Source organism: Ictidomys tridecemlineatus, chromosome 7 (genome assembly GCF_052094955.1).
Source record: "Ictidomys tridecemlineatus isolate mIctTri1 chromosome 7, mIctTri1.hap1, whole genome shotgun sequence".
NCBI lineage: Eukaryota > Metazoa > Chordata > Mammalia > Rodentia > Sciuridae > Ictidomys > Ictidomys tridecemlineatus.
In genome coordinates this window covers 29,932,320-29,956,382 of record NC_135483.1, presented here as the reverse complement: position 1 = coordinate 29,956,382, position 24,063 = coordinate 29,932,320, and the positions used below count along the sequence as shown (strand labels likewise).

The 24,063-nt window shown below is 35.4% G+C and overlaps 1 protein-coding gene across 3 annotated transcripts in view; it reads right to left on the bottom strand.

Annotated features, from left to right (window-relative positions):
• Window positions 1-15,338: 15,338 nt before the first annotated feature.
• Window positions 15,339-24,063, bottom strand: part of Angpt1 (angiopoietin 1) — a 223,852-nt gene continuing 215,127 nt past the window's right edge. For 2 of the 3 annotated variants that reach the window (XM_005316250.5, XM_005316251.5), the window contains exon 9: window positions 15,339-15,928. In XM_005316250.5, the coding sequence (XP_005316307.1) occupies window positions 15,768-15,928 (161 nt within the window). In that variant the 3' untranslated portion in view covers window positions 15,339-15,767. The remainder of the gene's footprint in view (window positions 15,929-24,063) is intronic. The other variant, XM_078016780.1, reaches the window with a different exon arrangement.

Sequence of the window (24,063 nt, the reverse complement as noted above, 5' to 3'; positions counted from 1 at the left end):
TTATTCAATGTAAAGGGAATAAAAGAAGAGACTGTACCAGTGGGAAACTGTACCTAAGTTTTACCCTGCCTAGGTTCCATATAGGTTTATCTACATTGATAGCCACCAGTTCCTGTCACTGAAAAATGAACTCCTCAGGAAAGCATTTCTATATTATTTTTGGATCCCAGAGTTTCTCTATGCTAGTTAAGTTTATTATTATCTAAATAATATACTTAAAGCATATTGAAGTGTTAAGTGGGGTATAAAATGTATTAGTCTGTGTTTGAATAAAACCCATTCGTCCGTCCATTTACACAGGAATGATATGCTAAGCATCTTCTTCAGGTCAAGAAGTGTTCTAGTATGAGAGATGCTGTAGAGGACAAAGAAGACCTGGCCTTTGTCCTGACATTGTTTCCAGAAAGGGGCACAGAGTATAATGTTGAGGGATGTATGAGGAACCATGAGGGCAGGCAAGTCAATGATCAAGAAAAACTTCAGAGGCAGAGTAAGTAAGTCTGTTGAAGAAGAGATTGGGAATCTGGAGGGAATTCTATGAACAGATATCCAGTCTGCAATATCATACTTATTATCATATCATATGTAAATGACACATATAAGAAATATAGTACACATATACATAATATACAAGGACATGGGGACAGCAAAGAATCAGATCTATAACATTCAGCATAACTAGAATACAAAGTGATATTTTTCAACAAACATTGATTTTGGTGTACCATGTCCAACAAGGTTGACTTTTGCAATAAATTAAGAACATGACAATTGATAGAATTACTTCTCTCAGGGAGCCCATGATCTAGTGAAAAATAGGCAATCACAAACAAAGAATATTGTACCATGTATTAGGTGCTCCTATAGGAATTTAAACCTATTATGGACTCACAGGCATGGAGATGAGTCCACTGTGGTTCAGGGAAGGTGGAACAGAATAAGTATTATATTAGCAAAGACTTTAAGGATTTTATAGAGACTCTTAATAGCCTTGGACACAGGGTAGAGAGTGGAAGGCATTACAGACAGTGGGACTCAAATTCACAGAGGTGCAGGACTTGGGTGGGGAAGAATTTGTGCCTGAGGAATCACACTGCCAACAGTCTGGCTGGGATACGTTTCTAGTACAGCTCTCAGCCTTCCAGAATTTCAGAGCTGTGCTAACAATGGCAGATCTCTGTAGGTGAGGAAGAAAGTAAGAAATAGATTAGATTTTGATGTAACTTCAAATAGTGAAAAAGTGTAGGGTAAAATTATGGCTTCACAGAATGGCAAAAATTATCAAAATCATAAAATACCATCATTCCTGTTTTTTAATTTTTCTTTCAGTTTTTCTTTTCAATATCATTATTATATTTATTAATTTTTAAATATGGTGCTAAGAATTGAACCCAACAATTGCATGTGCTTGGTGAGTACTCTACTGATGAGCCACAACCCAGGCCCCCTCATTCTATACTCTATAGTCTATATTATAAAGCCTTTGTTGTTGAAAATTAGCAATTCCTTTCCCCAGCTTCAGATTATATGGAATTTACTCCATTCTTTAGGGAGTATGCAGTCTTGTAAAACTGCCTTAAATATTTAATGGCATTAAGATATTTAATGACATTTACATGCAAAATTGCTATAAGAAAGGTGGTTCAATTTGTTTTTTCATGGATTTGCACAAAAACAGTACATGCCCTAGGAAATGAACCAGGCAGTTTCTTCGCAGAAAGAAGAATAGGGATGGAGGACTTATAATCCAATTGTGAATTGATATATTAAGCCCATAAGAATATTTTATGACTGATCTTGTAATGCCATTTCTTTGGAAAACTGAACTGTTTTATTAAGGCTAACTTGGAAAGCCAAAGAGCATGAAATATTAAAACTGAAAGAGTCCCTTTAGCATGATTATAGATTATAAGAATTTTGCATGAACACACAGTAGAGACCACTGGACTAAGGATCAAAGGAACAGAATTTTTCACTGTATAGTCACTGACAAGAACCTTAATGGATCACATTTCTATTTCTTTATTGATGAAATGCAAGTGCCCTGTAGGGCTACTTGGAAGTCTAAATGAACTATTATGTACAATATATTTAACATCGTCCTAAGGCTACAGTACAGTATATATCTAGGAATGTGCTCTCCAGAGAATTATTTCTGCCCAATAGAAATATATTTCGTGCCACAAATGGAATTTTAAATTTTCTATTCTCTATGATGTAAGGAGTAAAAACATACAGACAAAATGGATTTCAATTATGTATATTACCCAACACATTGAAGAAATTAGCCTTTCAATACATAATCAATAAAAAATGAATGAGCTATAATACATCCTTTTTTAAAATACTAAGCCTTCTAAATCTGGTGTACATTTTATATAATAGCACATCTCCAATTGGATAAGCCATCTTTCAAGTGCTCAATAGCCACATATAACTGCAGAAATAGATGATGGAACTGCTAGTTCAACTCCTAATAACACACCTCAGTGTTTGTTTAACCTTGGATTATTAAACCTTAAAGTTCTTCGTGTAGTAAAAATCCACATCCCATTTGCAGATAATGACTCAAAGTTAAGGCAAGAAGGGGTGTTGGAGACAAAACCTCTGTGGTTTCCAGCCCAAAGTATTCAGGCTCAGCAGGGCTGGATGAACTGAAGGAATAGGAATAGAGCCCTGGGCGTCTCCAGTTAGTGGTGTGGAGTTATGACTGGAGATGTGACCTACATAACCTTGGCCTCAATACACCTCTGATACCTCAAAGCTGTGCCGATTTGGGAGAAAATCCCATAGGGACTAATTTCCCCATTTGCTTGATGGGAATTTGCAGTCAAAATTAAGTTGACTTAAAATACTGTGATATTTCTTGCTAATCTGAACTTGTGAAAATGAGATTTATGCCCATAATCTCACTGCTATTCTGACAATGATAAAGGGAACACAAGAGGAGCAAATAAAGAATACTAGTGTTTAGCTACTGAGGAAAAAAAATCACAGAGAGATTAAATGACTTTTTAGGGTTATCATTGACCTTGCTTTTTAGACGAGAAAGACAGACAGACAATATTTGACTGCATACACACCATTTCTGAAACCCCTAATCCTTTTCTGAAAAGCAGAATATTATTTTTAAATATATTTTTAGCTGTACATTGACAAAATGCCTTTATTTTATTTATTTATATTTATGTGGTGCTGAGGATTGAACTCAAGGCCTCAGATGTGCAAGCACTCTCCCACTGAGCCACAACCCCAGACCCAAGCAGAATATTATTATACCCTTGGTTTGCAACTATGGTAGGCAAAGTTGTATGGTAGCCCCCAAGATTCCCTCTCCTTCTTGGATGTGGCATGTATAATACCCAACTGTGGATATGATGGATTTCCATCCTGTCTCTCTCTGACCTGTGGACCCAGAGTAAAGGACCTATGTGATGAAATTAAGCCCATTCAGATAATCTGTCCTGAGAATGGTCAGGAGCTGAGTATAACCCTCAGCTGACACCTACCAAGAGAAACACAAATGCAGTTAGGTAACCCCAAGAACTTGATTCTGCTAAAAATGAGTTTAGAAGAGGACCCTGAGTCCCAGAGAAAAATGCAGCCTATTGACACTGATTTTAGCCCTGTGAGACATTGAGCAGAAAGTTCAGTGCATTCATACAAAATGGCATGACAGTTTGAAATAAATATTTTGATAAACTGTTTCTTGGAGCAAATAAAGTTTTTATGTTAGAAAACAATAAAACATCCTGAAATATTGGAAGCCAAATAAATGTTTACCATTGAAATAGTAATACTGAAAACCGGCTTGAGTTTGTATTTAATCACTTTTAAGAGCAAGAAAGACTGAGTTAAGCTATATAAATATGTTATGGGTCTGTATAATCAGGAAAGAATGGGGTTGGAGCAGTAGGAGGACAACAGGAAATGCAGATGGGGCAGTGAGAAGCATGCCAAAATCTAAGAGTGGAGGAATGATGGTGTGGTGGTTGTATATGAGGTGTCCCCCAAAGCTCCTGTGTTATTTAATTCAGGGACATTCAGAGGTGAAAGGAGTAGATCGTGAGAGCTTTAATCTAATCAATTCATCCTAATCTGAATGTACTGACGAGGTGGTAACTGTAAGCAGGTGGGGCATGGCTAGAGGATATGGATTGTCCGGTTTGCCCTAAAAGAGTGCATCTACCGTGGCCAGTTCCCTCCTCATCTCGCTGCTTCCTGACCCCATCACAAGCTGAGCAGTTTTTCTTCACTTCATACTTCCTCCATGAAGTTCTGCTTCATGTTGGGCCCAGGACAATGGAGTCAGCCATGTATGGACTGAGACTTCTGAAACTAGGAGCCCCAAATAAACTTCTTTTCTTGTTTTAATAAGTAGTTTTTTTTTTTTTCCCCACTGTGACTAAAAGACCTGACACAACAGTAAGGTAACAGAGAGAGACTGTGCCACTCACTCACCAGGAACAAAATATGTACCAACAAGACACTCCCACAAACACTGACCTCCTACAAATATACCCTACCTGCCTACAGTACCACCCATTTAAGTCCTATCAGAGAGTCAGCACATTGATTAGGTTAAAACTCTCATAATCAAATCGTTTCACCTCTGGGGAACACCTTATATCTGAAATGTAACATTCCACCCCTTACCCCACCCCCGCCAAACACATAGCATCTATTTCCAAGAGTCCCCATAGTCTTAGTTGAACTCCTATGAAAATCAAAGGCGAAGTTCCATATACCCAATACAAAAAGGCACAGAGGAAACATTTTCATTCCGAAAGGAAGAAAAAAGGACATAGAAAGAAGGGATGGGACCAAAGCAAGACTGAAATCCAGGTGAGCAAGCAGCTCAGAACCTGGCAATCAGGAAGCAGAGAGAGGTTGTTTCACTTACCAGGAACAAAATAAAAGCCCCAAAGTCATACCCATAATGAACCACCTCTTCCAACAATATCATGCCTGCCTATAGTTACCACCCGGTTAATCCCTGCCAGAAGATTAATACATTAATTAGGTTCAATCTCTCTTAACCCAATCATTTCAACACTAAGCTTCCTTGCATTATCTCACACAAGAGTATTTGGGAGCACCTAGTATCTAAACCATAATATTCCCCTAAGTTTTTCCTGTTGATTTTTTTGGTCACAGTGACAGAAAAACTGACAAAAACAGAGGGAAAGTAGGTCACACACCTGGGTTTGGGTCCATGCATCCACTACGTATAGGGTCCATTTAAATTGAGAGGACGTTCTAGAAGAAATCGAACAACTCTTTAAATACTTAAACATCCCAACTGTGGAAGCTCCTTCTCTTGAAGCACAGCAGCAGGATGAGCTCAATTACATTCCGCTGAGAAGTTCCTAGTCCCCATAGCTATCCTTATAACTGCCTCAAGAGGATTATTGTTTCCTCTTCTATGAAAGCACAGGGTAGTCCCAAATCTTCCTCTCAGTGTGCTGTGGTCTAGCTGAGTCCAGCCCAATACATATAGAAAATTGGTCACAGGAATAAAGTATAATTCACAACTGGTATTTAGATGATTGCTTTGAGATATCACCTAGTCCATTTTATCCTCAAACAATCTCTTTGTGACTGTTCTTATTCAGACATCCTTCAACTCATCAAAAGCATTTGATTGTTTTATAATAGTCAAGAATGAACCTTGATATATGTGTGGACTTCTGTCAGTTTGAATTCAGACAGAAGTTTTCAGGGCAAGTATTTTATTTGAGAGGTGATTCCATTAAATGCAAGTAAAAGATTGGAAACCAGACACATAAGAGAATAAGGTGCTACCATGTTAATTACCAGTATAAATGGAGCTCATTTTTGCTGGGGAATCTGAGAAACAGATTTAGAATACACCCCAAAGTTATTAAGTTATCAAAGGGACAAGAGGTGAGGTATTTATGTACAAATATCCATCATCTATTGAGGATTATTTTTGAGACATTATTCAGCATTACTAGCTTGTCTTTTGCAGAAGCTGAGCATGCTTTCTTTGAAAAAGCAAACAACCATACAAAAAACCTCTAGGTAGAAAATGACAGATTTCCACATTTAGCAGCTTTCTGATGTAGAGGTAAATGCCCAGGGGCATTAACAGTGTTTGCTTCTTGACTTTTCAGAATCTTGACAGACATCTGTTCAGAGATAGTCAGTAAATTCATTGATCTCTTTGTACATACCACTTACCCCCTCCAAGTGGCTCTTTCTTACCCTTAACCCATAACCCCACAAAAGCACCAACAGTCCAAGAAAGACTACATTGGAAGCTTTTGTCTTTTTACAACAATGGAAATTCCTATTTTCCTTTCCTTGCCACATTACTCCATGAAATGTCATCCTGGCCTCTGGGTCTCCCCTACTGAGGATAGGGGGAGGGGAGGCTCAAACAGCCATGCTGCGCTGAGTGCTAGACTCCCTGTGTTAATCACTAGTTTGGACATAGGCATCTCAAATATCAAATGGTTTCGTTATGCTAGAATCCAGTGCTTGTTTATGGTTGCTTTTCCTTATATTAAAAAAAAAGATCTTGAATTTTGAGGAAATGTAATCCACATGATTCTTATTAGCACATAAATATTCTGATGTTCTTTTTACATGATTTCTTTGATGTTTGGGGAAAAATGTGTCTTTATAATCTTTTAGTTGAAAGCAGGAAGACATTTTTTCTTGAAATATAAACTCTTAGGGAAAAAAAAATAACTTGGTAGACCATTTTCAATTCCTGCAGTTTTTACTCATGCTTCCTGTGTCCTACCAACCTTTATTTACACCACTGCAATATTGTGCTTGGTTCTAAAGACACGAATTAAAAAGAAGACATAGAACACGCATTCAGAGTTTATAGTTTCAACAGAAAAGGACAGTGCACATCGCTTAACACTTAAATGAGAATCAAGAATGTCCTGGGCCACAATATTAGGTTCTGGAGACACAAAAACTAATTCTGATACTTGTTATAAAGAGCTCATCTTTCAGAAAGAGAACAAATGTATCCACAACTGATTAGGATACAAATCAAACTGTAAAATTTCTATAATATAAGTACAAGTAAATTTTCATGGGAACATAGAAGAAAGGTTGGTATTGGCATTGAAATTGTTTTGAGGTGCTATGAACCTTGCCCATGTAAGACAGTGAACTGAATTGATAAAATGTTTTGAGTGTTCTTATTGTTTCCCGTTTGGGCTGTTTGTTCTTCCATTTTTCACCATCTTCTTGGGCCTCCATGTTCATTGAAATGCAATATTAAAATTAGGTCTGTTAATAACCCTTCTAAGTGTTCAAGTGAAAAATTCACACGTCTGTCACTTTAAAGCAAAAGCTAGAAATGATGAAACTTAGCCAGGATGGCATATAAAAAGCTGAAGTAGGGGTTGGGGTTGTGGCTCAGTGGTAGAGCACTTGCCTAGAATACATGAGGCCCTAGGTTCAATTCAGCACCATGTATAAATAAATAAAACAAAGGTCCATTGACAATTAAAAAAAAAAAAAAAAAGCCGAGGTAGTCCAAAAGCTGGCCTTGTGAACCAAACAGTTAACCAAGTTGTGAATGTGAAGCAAAAGATCATGGAGGAAATTAAAAGTGCTACTTCAGTGCATACACAAATGATAAGAAAACAAAACAGCCTTATTTCTGCGGTTTGGACAGAAGATCAAGCCTACCACAACATTCCCTTAAATTAAGGCCTAATCCGAGCAAGGGCCCTAATTCTCTTCAGTTGTATAAAAGGTTAAGAGAGGCCAGGCACAGTGGCACATGCCTGTAATCCCAGCAGTTTAGGAGGCTGAAACAGGAGAATTGCAAGTTCAAAGCCAACCTCAGTGACTGTGAGGCACAAAGCAACTCAGTGAGACCCTGTCTCTAAATAAACTACAAAATAGGGCTGGGGATGTGGCTCAGTGGTTGAATGCCCCTGAGTTCAATCCCTGGCACCCAAAAAAAAAAAAAAAAAGAAAAGAAACGAAGAAAAAAAAAGGCTCTTTAAGAGAGATAGGAAAGTTAAAGAAAATTTGAAATTTGAGATTGGTTCATAAGATATAAGAAAGATGCTGTCTCCATAACAGAGAAGTACATGATGCAGCAGCAAGTGCTGATAAAGAAGCTGTTGCAGGTTATTCAGATCTAGCAACATCATTGATGGGGTAGCTATACTAAATTGCATATTTTCTTTTCTTTTTCGTTTTTTAGTTGTTGATGGTCTTTTATTATATTTGCTTATTTATATGTGGTGCTGAGAATCCAACACAGTGCCTTACATATACAAGGCAAGCGTTCTACCACTGAGCTCCAATTCCAGCCCCAAACTACAGATTTTCAATGTGCATTTTCTTCATGTTGGAAGAGGAGGACATCTAGGACTTTCGTATTAAGATAATTTAATGCTGGCCTCAAAGTTTCCAAAGTCAGACTGATTCTTTTCTTAATGGCTAATATAGCTGGTTACTTTAAGTTGAAACCAAGGAATGCACATTTTCTATTCTGAAAATGCTAGGGCCCTTAAGAATTAAACTCAGTCGACTCGACCTGTGCTGTATTGATGGAACAACAAAGGCTGGATGACATACATCTGTTAACAACATGGTTGGTTGAATATTTTAAGCCCACTGTTGAGATCTACTGTTAAAAGAGAAAAAAATTCCTTTCAAAATAGTATTACTCATTGACAATGACCTGGTCACTCAAGAGCTCTGATGGATGTGTAGAATGAATTTAATGTTGTTTGCATGCCTGTAACACATTCATTCTGCAAGCCATGGTTTAAAGAGTAATTTTGATTTTTATTCAGTATAAAGTACATTTCATAAGGTTGTAGTGATTCTGATGATGAATCTGGAAAAAACAAATTGCAAACCTTGTCAAAAGGACTTATTGTTGTAGATGTCACTGTGAACATTCATGTTCATGGAAGGTCAAAATATCAACATCAATAGGAGTTTGGAAGAAGTTGATTTCAACCCTGATGGATAACTTTGAGAGGTACAAGACTTCAGTGGAGGAATTTACTGCAGATGTGGTAGAATTAGCAACAGAACTAGAATTGGAAGGCTGAATAATGACTGAATTGCTGCAATCTCATGATAGAAGTTTAAAGGATGTGGAGTTAGGTCTTATAAATGTGTGCTCTATATGTGTAATAAGAACTGTAATGCATTCTGCTGTCATATGTAAATAAAAAATAATAAAAAACTATGGAATGTGAATATTATTGAAATGGCAATAAAAGACTAGAATATTACATAAACTTTGTTGATAAAGCAATGACAGGGTTTTAAAGGAGTGACTTCAATCTTTAATGAAGTTCTAATGTGGTTTTGAAATGCTATCAAATAGTATTTCATGCTGTAGAGAAATCTTCCATGAGAGAATAGTCTATTGGTAGGTGAATGTGGTAAACTTTCAGTGTTGTTTTTTTTTAAGAAATACCACAGTTACTCCACCCTTCAGCAAGTACCAGCCCGATGCTACAAGCATCAAAATAGATAATGATTCACTGAGGTCTCAGATAATTGCTAGAATATTTTAACCATAAAGTATTTTTAATGAAAGTATATAAATTGTTGTTTAGACTTGATGCTATTTTACACTTAATAGATTATAGTATAATGTAAATATAACTTTTATATGCTCTCAGAAACAACAACAAATTATGTGACTCATTTTATTGCAATATTCTCTTTACCAAACCTATACTATCTGCCAAATAGACCTGTAGCTGAGATTAGGAGAATTTTAAGGTTGGCTTCTAAGAGGAGGCAATTTTTCCTGGGTGTTCAAATCCACTGACGCAAATGTAGGCTGAGACACACAACAGATGTTGTAAAGTCACCTACCTATGACAGAGGGAAGATTTTAAGGTATCATTTCATTATTTTCATACACATAAAACTCCCTGGCAATAGTGAACAGTCTGTTGACATTCACAATTTTCAATCTCAATTGATCTTTAACAGATCTTGGTAGAGTCACAATTCTAAATATTTTGTGGCTATCATGTGGCTATTCCAAATCTCTTTTCAAACACTACTTTTCACTTCTTCTATAAGATAGAGGCCACAAGGTGTCTCTACCTTCTACCATAATCTCTTCTCCTAGACTAGGAAGAGAAATTTCTCCTCCTATTCCAAGTAGCTCCTCACTTCCTCTAGTCTTCAACTAATTTCTCAGTGACCTCAACTGGCCTGTCCCAGAAAGGGGCTTTGTTCTCCTCCTGGCCTCATCTCTTGTAAAGCCTCTATTTCTTGGCCTGAAAATACACGCAAGGACCTCTCATCCTGAAAACATCAACATCCTTATCCTTGGCCCTCCAGTTCCCTTCTTATTTCCCTTCCATTCTCAGTCATCTTCTTGAAAGTACAGTTTAAACCAAAGCTTCTCAAATTTTAATGCCTGTTAAGTCACCTGAGGTTCTTATTAAAAAGAATTATATTAGTCTGGGGTGAAACCCAAGGTTCTGTCTTTCCATCAAGTCCCCAGTCTATTCTGCTGTCCTGGAAAAATCATTCTAAATAAAAAAGTCAAAACTCTACATCTCATCATGTCTATACTTCTCTCAATTCTCTTTGTGTATTTACTCCTTATCATGTGTTCCATCAAGTTTATGTCAGTTTTACCTAGGAAACCCTTTATTATGTTCCCTATCATAACCTCAATGCTGACATACAAGGACCTGATAAAATCAATGATCAGAGGAAAATAGGAGAAAATATTGACTTTGGTGTAGAAGAAGAAATTTTTAGTAAGAGTAAAATCAGCTAGAAAGGACTTTAGTGGAAGTCTATTTTTTAGATTTTTTTTTCTTTTTTTTAGTTTTTGGTATTAGGGATTGAACCCAGGGGTGCTTAACCACTGAGCAACATTCTCAGCTCTTCTTGCTTAGGGCCTCCCTAAGGTACTGAGGCTGGCCTCACACTTATAATCCTTTTGCCTCAGCCTCCAAAATTGCTGGAATTGCAGGCATGTGTCACCAGACTGGGCAACTCTATTTTTTTTATTTTATCATATTTTTCTAAAATTTATTTTTTAGTACCTTATAATTACACACAATCATAGAGTTTGTACATGCATATATCACAATATGATCAACCTCACTGACAATGCCTTCCCTTTTCCTTCCCTCCTCCTTCCCTAATCTACTTGCTCTCCCTTCTATTATATTTGTACATGGACATCAAAAAATTTGTAGGCTTAATTCCCCAGTACTTTTTCATGCCCTCCTTCCTCCCTCCTTCTCAATGTCCTTCCTCTACTCTATTGGTCTCCCTTTTTTCAATGGAACTTTAAATCCCAAAGTTGCCCAAGTGTGTGTGTGTGTGTGTGTGTGTGTGTGTGTGTGTGTGTGTGTGTAATAATAATAATAAACACATTAAGAAAAAATTAATAATTGCCATTCAATAGTCCATTTTACATAACATGAACTACATAGCAATGCTTTGGTCAATGATGGACTTAGTTTTATCATAGCCATCTTAGTTCATTTAAGGACATCTATGATGTCTGCACAAATGCAAAATTGCCTAATGACACATTTCTCAGAATGTGTCTCCATCATTAAGCAAGGCATGGCTATATTACATAGTTTTAAAATTAAAAGAAACATATAGGTTTCCTTCAATTTATATATCTGTATTCCATCAAAGCTGGCAATAAAATAGGTTTCTGAGATAACTAAATTATAAATTTGGACATAGTTTTCTAGAGGAGAATGGAAAAAGTTTAATGACTGAAAATAAATAACTTTAGATAGTGGTCAAATTTAAGTGTTAGGTTTTATGTAGATAGAAGGGACTTCTCAATCTCTCATAGTAATTTAATTTCTTTCAACAAATTACAAGGTTCTTGTAAGTACCAGAGGGAATTAAAAAATGAATGAGAAACAGACTCTCAAAAAGCAGTAGGGATTATAAGATAATACTAAAAATGTGTTAAGAGCTGTAAGACTGTGTGTATAGAGAGTGACAATAGAACACAACAGAACAGGGATCAGGAAGAAAGGGCTCAATATCTTTTGATGCTTCTTAAAGGATTTCTAGAGGATTGCTTGCATACATGAACTGCAGAAAGAGAAGTTTCTGCAGAGCGGTTTTGAAAGCTTAGGGTGCATAAAATCATGTGTGGGGTGGGGTGGCTGGAGTCAATAGTGTTCTCTATAAATTATTGCTACAATCACGATGTTTAGGAAAACACTCTAAAATGTAGTGACTTACAATAAGGACTTTATCTCTTTGTGCATGATTATGCAAATTACCTAGGGAGTCCTGCTGATCTGAGCAGGGCTCAGTTGAACTTGGTTGAGATGATTTGTGCATCTGGACTCTTCAGCAAAACACTGGCAGGTGGAGGTTGGTAACCTCATTCTTGCTCCATGTGGTCTCAAAGCCTTCATTAGACCACCCTGGGGTTTTTCTCATGGCAGACCCATGCTCAAAACTGGCACATGGTTATTGTTCCTGAATCGTACTGGCTACAGCAAGTCCTAAGTCAGCCATTAGATTATTAGATGGTAGGGAAATAAACTCTACTTCTTTATAGGTCAGGCTGCCAAGTCAGATTTCAAGGGGCATGGATATGTGGGGAAAAATAAAGTCATTTTTGCAAAGTATCTTCATTTTGATTAAAATACTGAATAGATGGAAGTGTGAGGTGACATGGACTGGAGTTGACCTGACCTTTATTTTAAATTCAAGTAGTAGTGAGGAAACAACTGAACGCTTCGAGGAGGGAAGAAACAGCATGTTGGGAAGCCTGGCTTGGGAAAGAATAAGCTTGCAAAGTTATGAGGAGAGCAGAGAGAGGCAGAAAATAATCGTATCTTCTCTGAATTTTTAGGTAGAAATTAAGGAAGGTTTGAATCAATGTGGTGGCAATGGGAACAGAATCAAGAGTAAAGGAAACTTCTTTAAAGTAATTAACTGATAAGGCCACAATGGCATCAAGGTGTGAAGGGCACATAGTATCTGCTGTATACTTTTTCTCTTTGACCCTTTATGCCAGTCTCAGATGTTCAACACTTGCCCTCTGAATCCACATCCAAATTTCTCAAGACATATTGTGTATCGTCACATGATATTACATCATTTAGTAATTGGCAGGATACAGTATCCTAGAGCAAATATGTGGGACTCAGACCCTTTAACTGGGTGTACGATTGTAATAGGGCTAAGCTTTCTATCCCATTCCAAACGGGAAGTTTTTCAAAGATTGAGGCTTTAGTTTGCTAATTTTTTTTTCAGTGGCTCTTTATCTTCATAGATGTCAAATATAAATTTTGTAAAATGTGTATTTAAAATGAGATAAAATTGCACAAACTTTATTTCCAATTTTATTTAAAACAAATAATGTTGTGATCCATATGAAGAAATTTGCATAGAAGCCACATCAATTTTATTGCAATAAAAGCTGAAAGACAAAATTCTAATACTAATTATCTTACTCTGAAATAATTAAATGCAAAGGATATACATGTGAAGATGCTATAAACATGTAGGCATTACACAACACACATAATGGCGTCATAAAACATTTTATACTGCTTTATTATAAATAATTGGAAACAATATTTCATTTTCAAACCCAGACAACAGTAAATATCATGCTTTCTTTTTTTTCATTATTTCATTTTATTTTTGTAATATCAATTGGGAAAATAGTATTCTTTATCCAAAGATTGGTTTAAAAAAATTTTGGGGAACACAAACAACAAAATGCTCATTTTATTTCACTTAAAATGAAGACAATAAAGAAAGTTTTGAGAGGGAGAGGCTTTAGGATATTATCAAGAAGACACTGATAATAGAAAAACTGTGAAATACCTGCAAATGTCACTTGTAAGGCAAAAATCGGTTGTTTGTATACAGATGCATAAATATAAAAAAAAGATTTGATTGTAAACTTTTAAATTTTTTTCTTAAAAATGCAAATAGCTTTATTCTCCCAAATGGAGAAAAGCCACTAAGGCATAATGGATCAAGTCTGAAATTTTGGTATGGTTATCTTCTAGAAAACCTATTAATTTTCCAAGGAAGGAGGTCCAATATCTATGTATTCATTCAATGTACTCATTTCACAATAGCTCATGTCTTGCAAATTTCGATTAAGAAAACAAATACTGTAACCTTCAACACTTACAGGCAGAGAGCATTTCTTGAAAAAATACTTTAGTGACTTAAAGTTGCCACAGAAATCTGCCCTAAAATTCATTTACAATAGATTATCCCATAGGAATATTTTCTTAAAGATATTTCTAGCACCTAGCAGTCATAATTTTCTATTAGGTGATTATAATTTTATTTTCTGTGTTTCCCTTACATGTGATATAGAGAGTTTTTGCCAATTTTCTCCATTAATATTAATAGTTTAAAACTGTCTAAAGAAATAGAACCTAAAGGGAAAAAAAGAGGAGTAATATATTTAATTAAGTAAAAATATATTTCTTTGAACACTTGTATTTATATGCATCAATTAAGGACAGTGTTGCATATTCCAGATTAAACAGGTATTAAGTTTAACATGGATATAAACATGCTATGTACAATGATATTAATAATTTTTTTTTTAATTTTGTAGATTTCAAAGTGTACCTTTAATAGAAACTGGAACAGGGTGAATTTAGTAAGCAAAAAAATTAAATTAGCTGGAAATAACAGGTTGACAATTAAAGATCTAAAAACACTTATAAAATAATTAAGTCACAGCCATGTATACACATGTAAGAAGATACTGTAAAATGAACTGCTCCAGTTTACTTGGTTTTATTTCAACTTAATACACTCCAAGTACTGCTTTCCCATATAATAGCAAAGGAAATATTAAATGCATGTTTGTTATTTTAAGAACAAGGTGATACATTTCACATTCTTTAAATTTTATTCATGTTATAAATATATTCATCAGTCCATCTATTTTTTAAGGTAAATGAAAACTGTAGCACATATGTTATGTCCATATTTTATTTTCTCTTTTGAAAACTGTATTTTAAAATATCAGAGTAATGAATAGTGTTTCTACCTTACACTGTTATCTTCCATGCACTACAATTTATATGGCTTACAAAAATGGAATTTATAATTGAAGACAGGTTAACTCAGATCAACTAGTAAGTATGATATTGGAACTGTTATTCTGAAATCCATTAACATTAAACTCAGAGGACAATGCTGCTCCTTTTGAACTGTATCAAAATTATGCAACAGTATAAACTTACTTATTTGTAGGTTTGCATAGAGATAATACCATTTTACAGATGTAATATTTATTTCCCAAAGGATTTTGGCAGGCCTTTTTCTATCTTCATGCATGTTCATTTTATTCATTTGCTCATGCGCTCTCTCTCTCTCTCTCTCTCTCTCTCTCTCTCTCTCTCTCTCTCTCTCTCTCCTCTTTTTCTTCTTCTTCTCCTTCTTCATGGTTTCACATGAAATAAGCCATATTTATCATCGGGTTATCATAGTTTCAAACTAAGATCCAGTAGTAGTTTGAAGCACAGCAAGCTGAGCAGTTCTTCTTCCCTTTTTAAAGCATGTCAGTGAGTAACATTCTCTAGAGTCAAGCCACACAAACACAGTGACCCAAGTAGAGAGTTCTGTGAACTCAAAAGGCTCCAAAATCCACAGTCAAGAACCTTGATGACATCACCTAACTACCATCTGCTGCTGGAAGGGAGACAATATTGTTCATTTCAGAAACAGTCTCTTATCTGGTAGTTTCCCCAGATTTCTTTGTTGTTTTTATAATTACTTCTGGTATTATGCTTTCAAAAGTCCAAAGGTCGAATCATCATGGTTGTGGAACGTAAAGAGTAGCTGGGCCCTTTGAAGTAGTGCCACTTGATTCCATTCAGTTTTCCATGATTCTGTCCCGCGGTATAGAACATTCCATTTAGATTGGAGGGGCCACAAGCATCAAACCACCAGCCTGAAAAAGCAGTTAATAATGGAAGAGATAAAGAGAAGCAACAATTACAAATCGAACATTTGGAAATTACTGGCATTAACTGGTGGAGAACTTATTGATATGTCATGATTATTTGAAAATAGGAGGCATTCAGGGTCTTTCATCTTGGCAGTGGATTGTTTCCGACGACATTGGTTAAAGATGTATACGAACAATCTAAGAGAAGGATGCTCTTCTGAAAACCAGCTTTCAGTGTGATCCCTGCCCCCCTCCTTGGGAGTCACTTCCCACAGTAATTGTGGGAAGTTTGAAGATATAGTCTAAGTCAGACCTGGAAGGAAATGTGGAGTAAAAGGCACAGGCATTCCACCTCAAGCCTTCATTAAGAATACAACAATTATTAGTGAAACAAAAGATGTTCTCCATTGACTTCTGATTTTGTCAAGAACTAGCCCTCAGCTGCTTCTAAGATTAAAACTGGATACTGTAAAATGCCTATGATGCTTAAATTGAATTTCAATTCATCCATTCTCTCAATAGTTTATAGCAACTGGGAAGTTCATCCATAGTATTCAGACAGTGCATGTATAGCAATATTTTGTCTATGATTGTTCAAGCTCTTCCTAAACTTAGCAAAAAGAAAAACAAACTTGATGGGTAGTATGGAAATCCTGTGCTTGCATAACTCTATAAGGATAACTGGATAACCCAGGTTTATGTTTTTAATGAAGTAAGGTCTAAGATGTTTAGATAAAGCATAGTACTTTTCTGTCTCCTGAAGCAACACTACTGAAATCTTTAGGGAGAGACTTATGCCAGAGACATTCTGGCATATTTGTATTCGGATACAGTTGACCTCTCTTTGATTACAGAGTTGTACCTAAGGGACTAATAGCTAAAGAAAGAGAAAACTGTACAGCTGATGTTGGACTGTAACATGAGCATCGTCTTGCAGAAACTTTAGAAAAGTTAAGTGAAGAAAAGCTAGCTCTCATTTTTCAATTTCGGAAGATGAATACAGCTGGGTTGTGTTTATAAAGTCACACTAGAGGCATAACAAGCTACAGTAATCACCGATTCATCCTGGAGCTAGCAGTCAAGTATGTCTCAATGGATTTTGAGAGACACTCTATGCAATGCTTTGTGCAAACATAAATGTTAATGCTGTCAAAACACAAGGGACAAGAAGGTACTTGTTGGGCAAAAAAGGAAGAACTATAAAATCCTATCATTACTTCCTTAAGACTACCTCCTTAATTTTGATCAGTGCTCATATTAAAAATGTGCTATTTGTAGTACAACAGACATTCTAATATTAGAGAATTTATTTAAACAGACGACTCTAAAGCACTAAAGTGAAACTCCAAAATAAAATCCAACTTATTGCTTCCGTGTTTTAATTTACCTACTCCTTTTCTGTGTCTTTCTTGAAACATTTTTTCATTGTATCAATGAATCTTTCCTAGTCTTTCAAATACCCATCATGATTTCATAAAGTACATAATTTCATGCACTTACTTTATTAATGAGAATAATGAAGATTCAAAGAATGCTGTATTGTGTTGAGTCACATTAAAATATCCATGCTGAAAATGTGTGTCTCAGTTATTTGTTTTATACAAAGTTACAGGACTTCTAGAAAAGTGTGGATAGACGACAGCAAAAAAATAAAGAGCACAGGCTAAAGGATTATTCATAGGAAAGCTTTGGATGAGCTTACGAAAGAGACAGGAAACTATAGGGACCTATGAGAAAATCAGATAAATTAATTTTGTGTTTCTTTTCTGAGCAAAATGCATGCAATAATGAATTTGTGGTGAGAATGACATTTTGGAGACACCAAAAGAAGGCCATTATGGCTGGGTTACAGTCAACAAGACAGTTGTTTGACAATAAGCGGGGCTTGAAGACCAAATTAACCCAGTCTTGTTCATCATCATAAAAGCAACGGAAAACCCTGGTTTATACACTGGTCCATGTTACATTTTTCATGCTACACCTAATTGAGTTTGCTTAGCACAGGACTGGCATGTAACTTCAGGGTTGTTGAGTGATTGACCAACCGATTCAACTTGGGGAATTGTTTAGTTTACTAAAAAGCTATATTTAATAGACACCCCAATATATAACATCTATGCTTATTGTATTCATCTTTTCTTTCTTTATTCATTCAAGTGTTACACAATACTCAACAGGACAGACATGGTCCCTACCCTCAAGGAAATTACTTCCAACACGTGAAGCAGATGAAATAAATCTAAGTAAATAAATGAACTACAAATCATGACCAAAGAATGCCATGGAGAAAACAGGGAGCTGTGAAGGAGGAGAAGATAATGTTTCACCTTCATGGGAGACCTGAAGGAAGAGAGGGAGGCAGCCATTTGAAGTCAGGGAAAGACTTTTCTAAGCAGAGTACAGCACATTTGAAAGACAACTTGGTGTGGTTAGAGACTAAAAGAGCATCACTATAACTGCTACATAGGGAACAGAGGAGACTTTCAGAAAATGAGGTGGAGAAATAGTCTTGATGGAAAGCTGAACAATGTTTGTGGAAAAAAATTATAGTTTAGCCAGCCTGCTTGTCTATCATCAGCTGAACAAGTAAAACATTCGCTAGGAATGGGAACCCATATTTAAACAGGGGAACCAAATCTGCCAGGCTAAATGTTTAATCAAGCAGCATATAAAGTCTTCATTCTATATGGTCTGTCAAAGCTGTCCTGAGCGCATGTGTCAGTGTGATGAAGGGGAGAAAACTGAACCCAGAAGCAATTCAACACAGACTAACCATCCATTGGACAAGGGGACAGGGGGAAGTATGTTCCTGACTTCAAGGTATGTACCGTTTTTGTAGAAGACTAATTGTTTAAATAAATCAGATGATAGTTACTAAACAAAGAGATAAAGAACATGTTATGGAAATAAAGGGGCAGATGGTCCCAACTGCCTTTGGGACTGTGAGATTCATTCATTTACCACCTGAGCTGGGTCTCGAGGGATGGTATGATTTCAGTAGACCAAAAGAATTTCCAAGTACTCTATGTACCCTAGAAAAGCAGAACAGATTGTCAGCCAGCAGCTTAGTTTGGCCGGAGTGCCAATGGGTAAGGGGTTGGGAAAAAATAAACAGGAGGGAAAACATTATACTTTTTCTAAATTTTCTTGTGAAGAATGGAGGACCCAGAGAGATGAGAAGTTTGAAAACCTTAGCTTCGATGATGCTGACTTCATCAATTAACAAGCTGTTAATAAGTTAACCTGAGACCCTAGGAAATGATTTCAACAACATGTGGTGTTTATTGAATGGCTTGTATGTTTTAGGGACTGCATGGAGATATTTGCATGCATTCTCTCATTTTATAAACAGTTTTCTGCAAATGGCAAGTATATAATAACCACACCAAAGCTCAGAGTTTAAAGAACTTTCCAAAGTCCCATTCATAATATATGGATTCTAATGTCCAACCATTTTCACAGCTCAGTTAGGATCAAATAAAATGTCGTACTATGATATCCAGTAAAACTCTATCTGGTGTCACTTAGGAAACAGAGTAGGGAGTTTTGGGGCAAGAACAAAAGGACAAGATTGTTTGGCTTCACCATAATGATGGAATAATGATGACAAGGTCATCGGTACTAACAAATTTTATTTGTTCGGTACAATCTGTTAGAAAAATATGGAAACAATCTGTTGCAAATGAGCACAATTTACAGTGTTCACATTATAAAAACATTGCATTTAAAAACCTGACCAAGATTTTCTCCCAATGTTCTGTTTTGAATATATGAGCAATCAAAATTATTGATCTTGAAGTATTCAACTATCTCTTAAGACCAGTGGGTCATACCCACTGTGATGTATCAGAGAGCATTGATGATAATAAAGATGCCAAATTGAGATGACAGAAAATGAAATCAAAGGGCAAGTATTTCTCATGACTATTTCAGTTCCATTATAAAATATTATAAACTACAAGTTAGCAAAAACAGGTTACTTCTGTGCAGGTAAGTAGTCTGTTTTTTTTTTTTTTCTTCTCCTTGACATGCATTTTTTTTTAAAAAAAAAACTACATAAACAAATATTTTTTGTAACAAAATATTGCAAATAGTTTTTCTACTTTCTACCTTTCTATGAAAAAATTAAGGATAGCAAGGTCTATTAAATATGAATCCTGGTAAGATGTGGTTAAAATATATTTATATAAGGCAAGGAATACTATAGCATTATCCTGGTAACTTCTTGGTACTCACAGGTCCTTAGTATATAGGTTAAGTTTTCATGAGATGAAGATATTCTGTTTGAACAGACTGAGGAACATGGCTATATTTGCAATTCCCCTCTGACCAGATACCAGATAGCTGAATTTATATGTGCTGTGCAATCTTGGAAAAATATTCGCTTAGTACTTTGTTCTTTGTGTGCCTTGGAGTAACTAATAAGAAATATGCTAAAGAAGTTTCTAGGAAAGACACTTTCATTTCAAAAGAACTTAATGATGCAAGAATGGGATGGAAGAAAGAGCTTCCCTCTGCCTGCGGTTGGGACAACTGATAACATGTCTCAAATGTTTTCAGGTTGGCAAGGGCTGAGATGTACTTTTGCCAAGCATTTTTGTCTATAACCTGTAACCTCATGTATATTTTAATAAGAAATCTGAGATGAATGTTTCTAATTCATTTACACTTAACTCATTAAAATTTAGTTTTGTAAAAACTATCCCAGCCTTCCCAGGCCTTTAAAAAAATCACTTGCGTCTTTTATCTTTGAAGTAGAAAATTCACATTTTATCACTAATAAATGAAACTCTGCCCAGAAAATAGGAATTTGATTCTAAACTTTGTACTCAGGAAGTTCAAATTTATTTGAAAGTCAGGAAACCTAACTCTCAAAGTCTTCTGATCCTAAACAAAATGTCTCTCAACACTTCTTTTCTAAGGTAAAGAGTACAGCGATGTGAAAAGATATATCTTTTTCTTTCTTTCATTTATTTTCAGTGTTCTAATCAGCAATATGTAAAGGAGCTTGCGGAGAGACTAAGAGTTCACTCTTTTCACTGAACTGAATTGATGGGTACCGCTGTTATCAGCGAGATCATAATGAAAAAGTCACTTTATGTGTGCACAGTTGGCCTCCCCTCAGCCAGTCTCCAGGAGCAGCTGTGCCGGTCTTGTAGGGCATGTGCAGGAGTCCACGAACTTTCAAAGGTCTTCATTTTTTTTCTGTCATCCCATACTATACCCGCTTTAGGCCAAGGACTTAGTGTTATTTATTTATTTATTGTTCCAAAAGATGAAAACTTGTTTATCCTGGCCAGTAATATTGAATATTGAATTTATATAAAACTTGTAGGTATTCTTTAATTGTTTTCCCCTTGCTCTGGCTTCAATTCTCACCGTATCTAAATGAGAAAATGCTCCTGGAAATATACTACAAACAGTAAAAAGAGTATTATTATTATTATTATTATTATTATTATTATTATTATTATTACTATTATTATTATTTGAATGCCATTCTGTGCAAGGAGGCAGTAGAAAGAGTCACAGGATGACAGCCTCTGGAGACTGAGTGCCAGCCATCAAATCCTACTTCTAACTGTAATTCAGTGACCATGGGTAAATAGCTCACCTTTCAGTATCTCAGTTTTTGTGAAAGGAATTGTTCTGGTCCCTATTTATCCTATTTCAGAGGTTTTTGGAAACTGCATGTAAGTTATTCAATATAAACAATTTAAATTAATGCAAAACTGTTAAATAATATAAAAGCTGAAAAACTATTCACTGTACCACTCATTAAGTATAATACAAGCAAAATTAATTGTTTGGTTATTTCCCATCCATTGTCAGTTATTAACCTTGGGTTGTAGCTTTGTGAGTAGGCATAGCGATTCTAATTCACCTTTTCCTAAATTTATGAAAGGTGTTCTCTGATATTCTTTGCTAGCTTTCTAAGAACAGAAAAATGTCCTGAGAAAATAGGAATATAATTCTAAATGTTATATGTAGGGAACTCAAATTTATTTAAACAGAATCCTAACACTCAAATTTTTATTATTCTGCTGTTTAATCTTCCGGGGTTTTGTGATTTTTTAACAGTTGGTCCCAATTATTGATATACATCCTTTTGTTTCATGTTTGTGCAGAGCAAGTGTATGTATATGTTTATATACAGATATATGTATATATTTATATACAAACATATGTATGTGCTTATATATTTTAAACCTAAATGCAAGCAAGAATGTCATTCATACACTAGTTTATTTTTATGTATTCTCACCAGGATCATTTATGATTTTTCAGTGTCCATTCTGAGTCTCTGATAACATATTCATTTAACTAACCAATAATACTGAGTACATACTGTGTGCCATACTCTCTGCCAGGTCCTGGGGAAGTAGCAGGGGATAGCACAAAGTCCCTGCATTCAAGGAACATATATTATTTTTAGGAACAGATGTATATTCTTATACACTAAATATAGACCAAATTGAAATAAAAGTAATGCAATGTAGATTTTTAAAAATCAATCTTAAATTATTCATATGTATCTATTTAAAATATTTATTTTTTAGTTATAGGTGGGCACAATATCTTTATTTTATTATTTTATTTTTATGTGGTGCTGAGGATCAAACCCAGTGCCTCACACATGCTAGGGGAGTGCTCTACCACTGAGCCACAGCCACAGCCCTCATATGCATCTTTATCTTGACAGTTTTTCTTTAAACCTAGGGAATAACATTTACCTCATGATGCTTTGTATGTCCTTTCCCGGTATGAAAAATGCTAAGATAATGTTCTTTTTCCAAAGATTTTGTCACTTCTGTGTCATCTACCAGTTAAAGAAGCTGCTAGTTTCTTTCATTGTCTTCATGAAGATTACAAAGCAGGCAATGCAAACATTTATCAATTCTCTTCTGTTAGCATCCGGTAATTTCTGGGGCACACTAAGAAATTTATGCGTATGGTTTTATCCCCTCTTTTAGGGATGAACTGAGAAATATCCTTTGTTAGCTTTAGAAAGTCTTGTCTGTCAGCTGAAATAGTTTATGTGTGGGAAAAGAGATTGGAGTTTCTGTCGCAACAGATTCTTTCTGCAGAAGGTTAGGTCACATTTTTACATAGCTTTTATATGATATACTAAATATGGAAATTGCACTAAAAGAAAACTAGAAAGGAAAGCGATGTAAAACAATACCTTGTTTGTTTTTTTGTTGTTAGCAACCTTTAGTGACTATTTTACAGCAGACTTTTAGATATACTCATTTCTGTAATTCCTTAATAATTAGATAATATAATTATAGTAATTGTAGTTCAACACTTGTAGCTTAAATAGATGTTTAAAAATACTTATTTTGAAGAATCTTAATTTAGTGTCAAAGACCACATCTTAGTTGAATATAAGTTTACTTCAAAAGTGATAATGTAGTAATGTTTCCATTTTTTCTAGTCTTGCAGTAAGAGGGATTTTTGCATATCTATCTTATATATAATAAATCAGCTGGGCATGGTGGTACATGCCTGTAATCCCAAAGGCTAAGGAGGCTGAGGCAGGAGGATTGTGAGTTCAAAGCTAGCCTCAACTAAAGCAAGATGTTAAGCAACTCAGTGAGACCCTTATCTCTAAATAAAATACAAAATAGGGCTGGGATATGACTCAGTGGTCAAGTATCTTTGAGTTCAATCCCTGGTACCCCCCAAAATATATATTATTTATTATAATATATTTAAATAAGTAAATAAATCTATACAAATGAAAGCATTGCATTCACTGAATGAAATTACATTTCATTTTTTTAATATTAAATAGTAGAAAATTTAATCTCCTCCTTGATGTCTTCTGTAACCCATTGTTCATTCAGTAGCATATTGTTTAGTCTCCAGGTGATGGAGGAATTTTTATTTTTTATTTTGTTGTTGATTTCCAATTTCATTCCATTATGATCTGATAAAATGCAGTATCTCTACTTTTTTTGTATTTGCTAGGAGTTACTCTGTGGCATATTATATGGTCTATTTTAGAGAAGGATCCATGTGCTGCTGAGAAGAAAGTGTATCCACTTCATGCAGGTTGCAATATTCTATATATGTCAGTTAAGTTAAGTTATTGATTGTATATTGAGTTTTATTGTTTCTTTATTCAACTTTTG